Here is a 14,172-nt window from a genome sequence, read left to right as displayed (position 1 = left end):
TATATAAAGTTCCTTTCTGTGTTAGCAATAAACAACAAGCAACCTTGTATATTTTGATATTTTGCATGCCACAAACACCACACTTAGGATTTTCTCTTGTACACTTTCACTACTATTGTGACTTTTATTGATTTAATATGAGAGAAAGAAAGATGATTTTAAGGTTATAAAAATAAAAACTAGATTTTGGCAAAATATGAAAAACTGAAACGATATTGTGTTGATAATAAAAAAACTAAACTAAAATAAAAATAAACAGGAAATGTCTTTAGTTTTAGTCTTTGTCAATTTGGTAAAATTTGTCAACACAAGCATTTATAGGCATTGGTGCATATGTAACCCTAACCCTAAGAGAGAGTAAGCTTTTCTATGTGAAAATGCTTTTTTCTGGTATCCTCTGCTCTAGTGAGTGTGTACCACAAGTGTCTATTCTGGAGCCCTTCTTCCTCTTAATGTCGCGGTTGTTATCAAAGTGTAGATTCAATGGCTCTGATCTTACATTTTTGCTAAGGACTACAACCTATATACTGTCATATAAGAACAACACTGTTTCTTCATTTTTAAGTGCTTTATGACTTCTAAATGTATCATTAACTGGTGAGGATTCTGATTTTTGTCTGGAACATACAGCTTTGGAATCAGTCCTTTAGCACAATAGTATCTATAGCTATCAAGTGCATATTTAGAACCCATTTACAGCATTCTTGTTTTAAAGTGAGTATGCCTGAACTATTACTACTAAAATCAGCTGGAGACAGCATTTTTCAACCAACTCATTAAGCTAATGTTAACTAGCTACTAGCTTCAGCTAGTAAATATCCATGCTTACTGACTAGAAATGAGAAGTTGCTTTGCTGATCTGTATTCAAGAAGACTAGATTACTTTGCACTACATTGCGATGGAAACCTGGCTATTGTAAACTAAACCTATGTGCCGTGTGACCATGGACAGCTTGATGGGCGTAGCAACAGTAACTAAGGGAGGCAGGGCTTCACCAGCCAATCACACCCATTCTCATCCAGACCTACTTGTGGTTTTGCTCCTGTTCCTGGTTCAGCTCTCCTTCTTCTTCTGTGCTGCTGGTAGAGCAAGAGTCGGGGTCAGGTCCTAGCACAGCGCCCCCCTGTGGCGAGTACAGTGACACATCCGGCCGCCGCGCCGGGGAAGGAGGGGGCACTCTTGTCCCAGCGCTCTGATTGGCTAATCCTCTTCCAGCCAGGTTGGAGCACACAGGTGTGTCTGGGGAACATGGTTTCCTCCTCGGTGGGGGGATGGGACGGGACGGTTTCATCACCAATGGTGGACATTGGGAGCTGGATTTTTGTTTTTCATCCTCTTTATCCATTTTCATGTCTTTTTCCTGCTTTCCATCCTCTTTCTTTTCTGTGTCCTTTTTTACTTCCTCCTCTTGATGTTGGCTACTGTTCAATTGTTCAGCCTCCTCGCCCAGCAGACCTGATTTACTTCCTGTTTTCTCCTCTCCTCTCTCTCCCCCCCCCTCTCTCTCAGTTTTCTTTGCAGGATTTTGTCCCTTCTCTCTCTCCCTCCCCTCTCCTACATCTCGGTCAGTGCTTTTCCGGGAGGAGGTGCGACGGAGAGGAGCAGGAGGCAGAGGGGGAGCGGCTCGGCTCTGCAGGGGGACAGGAGGCCTCGACGGAGGAGGTGATGTTGACATTGACTTCCTCTCTTCTCTCTCCCCTACTCCTCCCCTTCCTTCCTCTTTCCTCTCAGCGGCTGAAGTTACAGAAGATGGGGTGTGAGGTGAGGGGGTAGAGGAGAAGAGAAGGCCCATCCCAGACCCTGAGCCCAGGCTGGGGGGTCTGGGTGGGGGGCGCTTGTATTTAATTTCCGGTTTGGGTGTGGTTTTAGTCTGACCTTTGACCTCTGGGCTGACCTTCTGTGGGGCTTCTCCATTCTGCAGGGAGGAGGTGATGTTTTGATTGGTAATGATATCATGTTTGGAGACAGAGGAGTGCTTCTGGTCTTTGTTGGGGCTCTCCTCCACAGTGACAGGGTTTATATACAAGTAGAGTCTGCTGGGGTTCTGATCCACAATCAGGTCCTTCTTTGCCTGCTGATTCAGATCGGACTTCCAGAAATCTGCAACACATGCTGTCTATGTTAAAAAAGTTACTTTGTACTGATTTGTCTGATTTACTTCCCTTATTTTATTGTGTAATTTAGTGTTTCCTTGTATTCACCTCTCTCACATTATATGAAAACATTCTTTGACTGTCTCATTACTGACCTTGAATAGCTGTTTGACAAAAAAAGCTCTGAGCACAAGGTTCACCTTCATGAAGGAATACTTTTTAGAAAATAGAACTGAATCCCTCTTTCAAAGATGAAGCCACATTAAAGGGGAACTTGGCAACTCTAGCCATTTCTTGGGGGTCGCCAGAGGAGGGTGGGGGGGGGTCACCATTTTCACCGGAACAGGCCCTTTAACCATCCAAATGATTTCTTATTAAGCTGAAAAAGTTGCCAAGTTCCCCTTTAAGTGTTTGTTAAGAGTTGGACAGTGAAGTAAGCCTTTTAGACAGGAATGCTCTTGTTCTGAAATATTCTCTGCCAATCAAATTAGGAATTTTCACAGCAAATGTGAAATGTTTGCAGCGAACAAATCAAGTATAGCTCTCCCAAAGTTACTCCCCAAGCCTGTGAACCACTGTGTGTAAGTTAGCTGTATGATGTGTCTTCCTTTTTACTGGAGGTTATATATGCGTTATTCCTACGGATAAACCTGACTTCAGTTAAACAATATCGGCACACAATTTGACCATTTTTGCGGGACACAGATACTTCATCAGCTTAGCCTAGCCTGCTGCAGCTGATACCAACAACTAGTATGCTGCTAAAATGCTCTAGAATTTCTGTTCCGTGTGTGCGAGTACGTGTGTATATTTACAAAACACAGCTGATACCAAAACACTGGAAGACAGAACCACAACTCCAGACTGTGGAAGTTTGTGTCATGGTTTCAGCCACAGTTTCACAACTGTCACACCTCTGTGTGTAAAATTCTGCCCTTACAATGGCACTACAAAGAGGTCCTCACCCCTGGCTGAACAAAATCCTATGGGAAAGTGTGTTGTGTACAATATCCCCTTATGAAGAAAAAAGGGTTAAAGCAGTGGTTGGGACCACCACTAGTGTTTGCCAAAGTTTCATGGAGGTCGCAAGGCCTTTTTGATTTTAAGGGGTGTAGGAGAATTTTAAAAATATACCGTAGGCCTATATCTCAGCATTTCAGGGAACTAATTTAAATGTAAAGTATATTGTTTGGATTCAATGTACAATTTTGAAAATAATATGAACTATCCATAAAGTATGTCATTTAAGCAGAGGTCAGTTTACATAATTGTAGTAAAGGGGTCCCTTACGTTGACAAACGTTGGGAACCACTGGTTTAAAGCCCACAAAACATTGATTGACAAGCACAGCGGTGGTCTCCAGTAACCTTTCACAAGAAATTGTATGAGGGAACTTTAAGTCCAACAATAAGACTTTAGAAACCCAATTTATAATTTTACAAGAAATTACTGCATTAGTCTGATACATACACATTGAAAGCTCTGCTTCCCACTGAGTTTGAAACTCTTACTGGGTATTTATGGGAAAACTACTGCTTATGAAGTGACTTTGATTTACTGTACCATGGTGCAGTGTTGTTTGTGTATCTGTGTGTACTGAGCGAATTCCAGACAAAATATGGTCTGAGAGAATGTTGATTTTCTACATACCTATCCTTAAGGCAGCAGCTTCTATCCACATAAACAGCAGAAAGCAGCAGAAAGCTTTTATCTGGATGTCAGTGTATGTGTGTATTGTTGTTTTTTCTTGACAGAGCCTCAAGCTGGTTACATCGTAATTGATTCATTGTCACTTCATGCAGCCCCTATAAATCATGATCGCCTTCACTTCTATGGGAGTATGTGTGGAGGGAGAGGGCTCAGACAGAGGGTGTTTACGCTCTTATGTGCTTCATATGTGTGCATCCACATACCTCAAGAACTGTGTGATACCAGCTGAGATAGCGTAAAAAACACATGATTTCAGACCTTATTGGAGACAGAAGCTAAATCTGTAGGTAATAAATAGACTTCACAGTCCAGGTGAGATCACCATACAGAGGAAAACCACATTGTTTGGACCCCAAACATACACAAGTATTCACACTTCCCTGTATTTTAAACAAGCTCCCACAGTTGTGGGATCAGCATCATTTTACTGATTTCCTCTCGGCTGACAGCTTTGCTTAAACAGCCCACATCAGAAAAAGAGCACACTCAGTAAGTTGTTTTATCTGGTATTCCGTATTTTTCAAAGCAATCATTTTTCTCACAAGAGAATTTAATTGGTAAGTGATAATCGTATATTCTCATGTATGAAAAAAAAAATTAAAATGGCAGCAGTGTTTATAAAAATCTAATTATGTTTATTTATATGCAGTTAAATCATTTTGACTAGGTCAGGGTAAAATATTTTATTACTGTAAACTCAGCTTTTATGATGTAGGCATTCTGTTCCAAAGCCACACAGATGCTGCAGCACAAATCAGTTTTATTGTGTAATTTAATAGGCAAGGTGAGGCAATTCATTTATATATCTTTAGAAATTGCAAATAATAAAACAGCATAAAACACTAATGAAAAATTAGAACTATACAATTAGTAAATAGCTAAATAAAAGCAGGGAAAAATATCTGTAGAAGTGTTAACTGCATTTCCATCCACCTGTTTTAAGGTTTTTATATAAAAAGAACATGAAAGCTTGAAATATCAACTGTTAGCACAATGTAGTGAATGAAAAGATTTTCTCTTGCCAATTTTCTGGAAATTCAGTTAAGATTTGAACAAAATTTGAATGGAAACAGTTTTAAAAGTGTAACATTTAGGAGGATGTATGATCAGAAATAGAATATAATATTTACAGGTATGTTTTCATTAGTGTATAATCACCTGAAAATAAAAATGTTAGTGTTTTTGTTACCTTACAATGAACCGTTTTTATCTACAGAGGGAGTGGGTCTGATTGTACAGAATCCACGTGTTGAACTAGCATGTTTCTACAGCAGCCCAGAACAGACAAACCAAACACTGCATCTAGATATGGTCTTTCGCATTTATTGTCACCGTAGATCACCAACATGCTTGGAACAGGAGGGTGAGGGTAGGGTGTTGCAATAAGCAATTACAACGCTAGATACCACTAAATCCTACACCCTGCTCCTTTATTTCACTGTACCAACTGTATTACTTGTTTACTTATAGTACATATATTTATTTTTGTACATACATTAATGCCTCAGTGCATTTTGATATTTATGTCATGCTAAATCTAGATGTCACCAGGTTTAATCAGTGACTCAGACATTCACATTATCAAAATAGCTGTATTTGCCAGTAAGTAAAAACAATTAATAAAATAAATTGTTACCATGGTCACTTTAGGACAAAGATCAATAAAGGAATTATTAGTATAGAGCTTACAGATTTAGGGACAGTTTCCTGGACAGGGTATGAATTCATTCAGCCAGGACAAGGTCATAACCTAGAATAGTCACTCCAGGTTTAATAAGTGGCTTTCCTAAACAGTTCTTAAATTTAGTTTATTGATTATGGACATAATACTTTGTTGCAATTATAGAGAAACAACAACAAAACAAAAAAAACTAAGGGACTGGTGTCCATTTTGTTTACATTATGTGTTATTAATAACTTAAGCACTAGCCTCAAATGAGGCCTGACGATGTAAAACACAGGGCCAATATCTGACAGTTCCTGACTAAGCCCAAGCTCTCTGAGAAGACATACTTCGACTTGGGGCTAGAAATTATATTAAAATGAATATTCTCACAATATGTATCGCAACACTACCACACACAAACCCTCGACCTTATTTCAGGTATTTGGTTTTTGCTTGACATATATTGCACACTTTATTTTTCCTTCTAGATTCTGTTTGCTGTCTGCTTACTTTTGTGGATAACAAGATTTTTGTATCAGTTTAAAATGCGTATTGAGGTGATATTATCTTCTACTTTAAATCTCACCTGCACAATTTGCTTCATTTCTCTTAAATTAAATCAAATCAAATCTGGCAAATGTACGCAAAATCTCAGTGCAGTCTTATCTTAAACATTATGGTGTTACCCGTCCACTTCACATCACCATTATGTAATTGTGTGGTATTAAATCCTGCTCTGCCTTCACGGCATTGTGTAGCTTTGTCAGCAATATGATTTTTGTAATAATACATTAAGCCAAATCAACACCAAATATTGGACAATGAAATGCATCACTGTCGGATTGTGTCACACCATCTGGTCAGACAGCATCTGATCCCTCATAATTCCCTCCTGATTGCCACTCAAGGCCAATGTAAGAATAATGAATAATAAGATGTAAAAATTATGAGGTACTCTTCTGTTTTCAGTGACAGGCTTTGGGGAGAAAAGGATTTTAAAGAATAGAGATTATATTCAGTAAAAAAGTTCAGTATGAGAAAAATAAGACATTTCGTAAGTAGGGTACAGGAAAGAATTTTAATATTTTATAGATTTAAGACAGCAGAGATCCAATATCTCCAGGTAATAAAGGAGGAGAAACTCTGACTGCACTGACTTTACACAAATAACCCCAAACACACCTCCACAAACCCCTGATGCAGAGATGTTTTTTTTTAAATAAATGCACTGAAGGCAAAACCACACGCAAGCAGATGAATATAGAATAAAAAAAATAGGATTAGGTCAAGGTTATGGAAAGGACAAGTAATCGACCAGTTATGGTTAAACTTAGGGTAAACCTCCGGGGAAATAAAGGCTAATCAATGCAATGTCCTTTAAATGTCTGCAACCAATGTGTGTGTTTGTGTGTGTATTGGGGAGGGAAGGGTGTTACAGTAAAAATATGCTGAGCAAGTACTAAGCATGTCAGATGGTCTATTATGCATTAAGAGAATATGTTTTCAGAATATACAAACAAGGAAAGCCTGGGTGCATCTAAATAAGCACTGTTGCTAAAAGTCACGTAACAAAATATATTAAAATATATGAACATTTTATAATCATTATACCACCCAGTGTGTAGTTTGATTGGTAATTGAAAGCAAATGTAAGACACTAACTGGCCAGAGAGCACTGTTAGCTGATATTTCCAATCTGTCATCCACAGTTCTGTTGCTTTTTTTTTTTAAATGTTACCCATACTTGGATTCCCACATTGGCTATTACCTACAAAATGTAATAGCATCCTAATAGAATTATATTCCCTTCCAGCTGCTACAGCAGGTTTCCATCAACCAACATTTTTTTTGCTTCCAGTGGTGAACCAATACTGCTGGCTACGATTATACTTGCCAGGGTTGACAAAAGCAAAGCCAAGCATTTAGAAAATAATTTTTGTGTATTGTATGGCTAATCATGAGTACAAACCTTTAGTTTATATAAGCCGTGGGTTGAATGGGATGCATGAGGTGTGAGCTCTGTATAAAGGCATAATAAATCACCAGAAAGGGCTTGGCAAGAGGGCAAACTACTACAAAATATGAATAAAAATACAAGAGACTTGTATGTTTATGTTGTGTGAGCTACTGACACGACTGGCTCACACATGCATGGCCAAGAGGCACAGCTATGCAAGTGCAATTACATGCAAATAGCCACACTGTCAAAGCCATCAGTTGGAATGAATGAAAATAAAAGAAGCACTCCAAATGCTATCTGTTTTTATTGACAATCAAAGGCTGGTCCAGCACTACTATTAAGCTGTTGTCTTTTGTATGATGGCTACTTCGCCAGAGGGCCCCCCCCCCACTGTCATTAGTACTAAAAATGAAGGAAGATGAAAAAAAAAATGAAATGGGGCCACTTCTGTTGACAGGCTTCTCTATAACAGGAAATCCTGACATGTTGTAATAGCTAAGCATCAAGCCAAAAGACTCCATACTGTGCCAGCAACAAAAAACACTCGCTCTTTCTAGGCAGCTGCTAAAGAAAACAGCAGAGCAAACGATAATCTGTGTGTTCTTGGTAAGATGCAGGAAAAATAGCTGGGCCAGATTGGATTTCTTGTTACTGAATTCTCATCTGCAATCGTCAGCAGCACTTCTTCCAGTCCATCTGTGGACAAGTGTCTGATTACTGATGAAAGAAAACAGCTGACTATAAGAGACATTTTGGAGTAGTAAGAGAAACATGCCTCAGGACCTATTTATTCACGCTGAGGAATTCATTTTGATCCAGACAGCATCAAGCATCATTTCAGTAAAACTGGCAATGAGAGAACTTGATTTTACTAAGTGAATCAAAGCAAATAACTGTGCCATGGCTCTGAAAGGCGGGATGCGAATACTGAAATAATACCACCTCTGTCCTACAGGCTTTGAGAGTAGGGTCTGTGCACAAAATCATAACACTCTGATGGTATTTAATTCCAGAGAGATTTCAGAGCCTCTTCCGTCAAGTTAAAAGTCAGAAATAATGAGCCCTCTACAATCAATGAATACGACTGAAGGAAGAGAGAAAGAGAGAAGGAACAGTACACCACTCACTGCAGGCCCTAATACACATCAGGCAGCATGCCAGTCCCAGCCCTGCCAGCAAATATCTGCTTAAATGGTGACTCTCATCCTGCGCACCGGATATTCAATTTGTTCCGTAAGCCGAGGATGAAAAAGCAATTATTCACAGTCCACTCTTTTCACGATCTGTTTCTTTAAGATATCGCCCTTCTTCCCCCTACTAACAAATAAACCTCCAGATTAGTTCTGTGTGTGACTGTTAATAGGGGCAGCCAGTTGAAGCACTAGGATCAGGTCAACTAAAAAGCCTGTCAATCAGTCTGAAAGATGGAGTCAGGTTCGGCAAGACAAGATCGGTGCCCCCACCATCCCCATCATGCCCAGGGGAGATGGGTAAAAGCTACTAGATAATGGCTTGATAGCTGGATGTCACTTCAGAGCATGGGGAAAAGTAGAAAGCGCATGTCAGAACACTTCTTTTACATCAATTACACTACACAGAGTGCCCTAAAACCAAGCACTCCTCACCCACCCCCCCTTCCACCGATCACTAAGAAGTGCTGTCAGGGGAACCCACTGAGCCAAGGCTCCAATTTACACTTGGGGTATTAGGTGCGACCCTAGCGTGACTGTGCAAAGTACATCGGAGGCTTCACATGCTCTCTGTTACTTGAACACATCCTGGGACAAGTTGGCGGCTCTAGTGAGGCAGAGAGAAGCTCATGTTTGAGTCATAACCTTGTTTCCTTCAAAACGTTGTAGGAACAACACCTGTTGATCGAGAGATGTGAAAATGGTCTGCCACTGTAATTGGCTCCCTCAATGTTCACAGAGCAGGACACAAAATTGATAGTTGAAAAACGAAAAGGGGAGAGACCGTGGCATGACCACTGGGTGAATGGATAAGAGGGATAAGCCTCAGATGTTAGAGTTATCCATCTGAGAAGGGCAGTGTGACAGCATCAGCTCCACACTGGAGGAAGCTTAAGGCTGGTCACCCATGATTGAGTTTCCCCATCCTCCATACCTTCAGTCCCAATGTATGTGCTTCCTTCAAGGCCTTATTCAAATAATGGTAGACTTCTAATTATCCAGATAACTGATTCTGTTTAACCTATTCTATGTTTGAAAGCTACTGAAAGGATGGAGGACAAAGGGATGGATTAATGGTTTCTGAGAGGAGCACCATACAGTGGATGTGACTGGGTATGCCTGCAAGAAAATGGGGGAACGGGTCTAGCTAACTGCTGGCTTACTAAAGATAAAATGAATGGTTAGTCTTCAAAAGGGACCAGGGCTAAGCAGTAGTATGATCGTCAGTGCCATTTTTAACACCATTCTAACCGAAGGACACAAACCGGCTCTTTCCCTCTGCAGCTTTTTGCATATTAATGTCTGCACACAAAAAGTGATTCAACATCCATAGGATGCAATAAGTGACCAATTTAGCATATAGAAATGAACAACAGCTGTTTCTTTTACAAAAGGGAGGAGGAAACACTCGAAAAACCCTTGAACCACACTGCCAGCAACATTTAAACAAACACCGTATGAACTAAAATAAGACAAAAAACAAAAGCATATTGGTAACATTTTCAGATTATAGCTCATCTTTTCCATAATCACAGTCTAATTAGTCAGTTGCAAAATGTGACAGTTTGCCACAGCTGGCTCTGTCGGAACTAATAAGTCTATATTTCAGCACTTTCTATTTTACTTGTGGGATGTGGGGTTGTTTATGTTTGCAGAAAAATATCAACCCCCTCTTTAAAGCCATAGTACTTTATATATAAAGAACCAAAAGTGAATTTGGATTAATATTTGGGTACACTGTAACTTCTGAGTTTTCTGTATCAAAGATTGTCCATATCTACATAATTCATTCTCATTCATTTTTTATTTTGTATCATTTAGAATTTAACAGATATAACATTTGCTGCAGCACGTCAACACTGATTCCTAATTGTTGAAATAACTACGTCAAGTGATCCCGATAATAATAAATGACCATGGACATTTTGTGCGACCTTGTTTGCTATTTAAGAATGTTCGTCTTCCTGTTACTAGATCATTGCTTTGATACAGATCACAGTACCTGTTAAATTTCCAATCAACAGTCAGTGCACAATGCCAAATCGCCCCAGCTGTTACATCCTTCATGGTCTGAATTAGAATGATGACTGTGTAGAATCAAGCAAGATGGCAATGGGCACGCACAGGGGTTTTAAAAAGCTAAAATCTTTGTGGGTTGAAAGAGGTTAGATCATGTTTCAGCGCTAGAGTGGCTATGAAGGTCTTTCTTAACCTGTTTGAGCACCAACAGCAGCCAGTGTCTTTTGCATTTTTAAATTAAAATCCTGATCATGTCAACAACTGCGGTCATAACAGAAGAAAGCTACAAATGAGAAGACATGTGGCAGATGGAACAACGATCAGGTTGAAATCAAACACCATTTGAAAGGGAATTTGTATATAATCTGCCATTTATCAGTGTGCTCAAAAAAATAAGTCACAGTTTTTGGAGTTATGGACTGCACTTTGTGTAACAAACTTCTATTACACAGTGCTACAGTCCTGCCATAGGATAAAGGATTTGCACTGAATAAATAAATAATTAGTGACAATTTCAGATTCAAATAAACTAAAATAGAAATTATTTAAACTATTTACACATTGATATGAAACAAGTGAGTTATAGAAAGATTTACCAAAAGTTGCTGGTGGTCAACCACTACTGGAGGATGGGCAGGGACAGGTTGTGGCTCGTCCTCTGTCCTCTCAGCAGACCCCTTCAGCTGCTCTGATGGGCTCCTCTTGCATTTCCTGGCTTTGGAACACCCTAATAAATGGATTGTTGATGGAAGAAGGGTTAACAATGAGGGTTATAACGAATTAATGCAATGCAATAGCAATAGCAATCAAAAACAACCTAATATGAATGGGTGATTGAGACATTTTTTGGTTTTTGTCATAAACCACTGAAAAGCACAGCTGAAGAAGTCTTTGAAGAAAAATCCAACTGCCATGGCTACAAGATTAATGCAATACTACACTTGGGAAGAAAATATATTTGAAGCTACTAGCAGCTACTGAGGGCACAATATTTCACATCTGGTCTCTTTCCTGTCCATTTATAACAGTGCTCAAGAAACGCTTTGATGGAAACAAAAGACCTGGCTCAGCTTGTAATGAGAGTGGGGGCGGAGTAGCAGAGTTCTCTGTTGTTTGAGGAGCCACAGTTTGTTTGTGTTCTGTTGTCTGATCGTGCCATCCTCTGATGGCTTCTCCATATTCTAGCACCATTACCTCAGCCTTCCAGCTGGCCTCTACACACAACAAGCCAAACCACATGCCTGTAATTAAAAACATAAACTTATTGGCTTATCCCTGATTCAAATACTACACACAAATAGAAAGGGCATAATGGCCCTGGTCAAAGGAAAAAAGATATATGGCAGTCAGAGATGGGGGGGAAAGCCAGCCAATATTGTCAGTCTTTTATAGACAAAAAAATAAATAAAATTCAGGATACTTATTAGAAGGTGTGCAGTGTCTACAAAGGCACACATAATTTCAAGCCCCCTGGGTTTCTCTATTGAAATATACTGTCTGCTACGCCAGAAGAAAGCATTTTTATTCTCTGTATGACTTATGTTGCATTATTCATGACCTCTGTATTTCAAAAGCTAAACCGAGTGTAAATCAGAAGAGCTGGATAATGATCAAAAAAGTAATTCATCATAATTAAGTGGTGGGAAAAACACTGACTCCATGTGTAAAAAATTAACAGATTTTAACTTGCCTAATTGCTTACGTACTGTAAAGATCATATGATTAGTACATAACTTGAAGAGATCAAATTGAGTAGCTGAAAACACACATCTTTCTTAAATGCTCCCTTCAGATGCACTTCAGACTCAAGCAAAAAACAGTATCTACCTGATTGATAGCTTGTCAAAAGCGATAGTTCTAATTAACCAATTGTGCTACTACAGTTTGAAGTCTAGCTTTATACCTTCTTGATCTTGATCTTCCTCAACATTTTCTGTTACTGCCCTCCCATCCTGGGGAGGGTGCTCCTGAGTTGGTTCGCTCTCATTTTTGTCTTTGTGCTCTTCCTCTTCTGGATTATTAGAGTCCTCCGCCATGCTCTGAGGAGTCATTTTGTCAGCCACACTGCTCTTCTTGAGGCTCTGTGAGTCCAGGCTGTCCATTGACTCATTTCCATTCACACAGTCCGCTTGTGATACTAGGAGACCCTCTATGTGCTTAGGCTGGGCCTCAGCATCTGAAGACTCGGACGTTTCAATCAAAGGCTGGAAGTCAGCCTGCTTGTCCTGGCTATCCCCATCTACCTTGGGTTGAAAAGTGCCACCAAGGCAATGCAGCTCAGTGTGTTTCTCTGTGTTTTCAGACTCTGCCTCTTTGGCTGTGGGCTCCTCTTCCTTAGGCGTTGGCTCTTCTTGGGCTTCACTGGCATCTGGGGGTTCAGCAGAAGCTGCAACAGGGGGCTCATTGGAGCTCTCCTCCTCTGTGGAGGGGATATGGGGATGATGGCCATTGGGCTGGGGACCCATGGTATCACAGGATGATTCCTCATCTTGCGTCGAGTCACTGGGCCCTGCAGCTTCCACTTCTGCCTCGGGCTCCTCCTCCTCCTCTTCTGTTCCTTTCTTGTAGTTCTTCTTCTTACGAATGATGCCCCGCCCCCAAGATGGCCGCCGCCGAATCTTCCGCTTTATATGATCTATGGACAGAGAGGAAAGAGGGAAAGAGAATGATGAGGAGGAAACATTACTTACGCAAACAAACACCAAACATTCACAAAACCTCTGCATAATGAAGATAGATGGATGCCAGCAGTGTATCAATGTAGCTATTTACAAAAGGATAATACAAGGCAATGCAAAAAATACAAAACTTTCTGATATTGAAAGCAATACAGGATATTAAGCCTGCAGACAAAGTATATTTTCTCACTATTCCCTCTTTGAAATGTTACTGTGGATTATAGTATCATAGGGTAGCTTGCAAGTTGACTGTATCTAAATTTGGACATTTGGCCTTCCTCAAAGAGTAACAAGCAGTGGGTGACAAGGATTTGAAGACAGGCAGACAGAGACAGCAGCCCTGCTACATCATAGATGTAGGACACTAATGACAACAGATGGTGTTTGGGGTTTTAAGAGGAAGGGGGAAAACTAAAGCCTGCTCTCTGAGAGTGCAGTAAAAGTGTCACAGTAAGCAAGCAAGAATGCTAAATGCAGCGGAACTTCAAGGCATTTGCCTTCATTTACTGCTTTTCCCAAGCAGACACTGGGCTTAGCTACAGACCAGAGCTACAAAGTCAGAGAGAGGAGCAGAAACAGAAAGAGAGTGTGAAATACAAAACACATAGTGACCACCACAAGTCAGTTTCCTAGGGACACAAGCTTTTGAACCTGACAATGAGTGGCATTCCCATGACCTGTCAGTGAGCATATCCTAACCCCAAAGAAACCCTTTGGGGTCTTGGCACCAAAAGACCTTCAGAGTTTAAAATCATCAGTTGAGTCACATCAGACAGCTTTTGGCACTCCATAACACCAGGATAAAAACAGTAATCCTTTCATAAAATAACTCAAAAAAAAGGGGGGGGGGGGGAA

At 40.1% G+C, this 14,172-nt stretch overlaps 1 protein-coding gene across 2 annotated transcripts in view; it reads right to left on the bottom strand.

Annotated features, from left to right (window-relative positions):
- atad2b (ATPase family AAA domain containing 2B) overlaps window positions 1–14,172 on the bottom strand; it is a 72,554-nt gene that overhangs the window by 11,218 nt on the left and 47,164 nt on the right. For both annotated transcript variants that reach the window (XM_035678625.1, XM_035678626.1), the window contains 2 exons: window positions 12,543–13,274; window positions 11,236–11,366 (listed from right to left, as the gene is read on the bottom strand). In XM_035678625.1, the coding sequence (XP_035534518.1) occupies window positions 11,236–11,366; window positions 12,543–13,274 (863 nt within the window). The remainder of the gene's footprint in view (window positions 1–11,235; window positions 11,367–12,542; window positions 13,275–14,172) is intronic.

This window comes from Morone saxatilis, unplaced genomic scaffold (assembly GCF_004916995.1).
Source record: "Morone saxatilis isolate NCDOM2014 unplaced genomic scaffold, NCSU_SB_2.0 Contig7, whole genome shotgun sequence".
Classification (NCBI taxonomy): domain Eukaryota; kingdom Metazoa; phylum Chordata; class Actinopteri; family Moronidae; genus Morone; species Morone saxatilis.
This window is presented reverse-complemented; position numbering and strand designations above follow the sequence as displayed.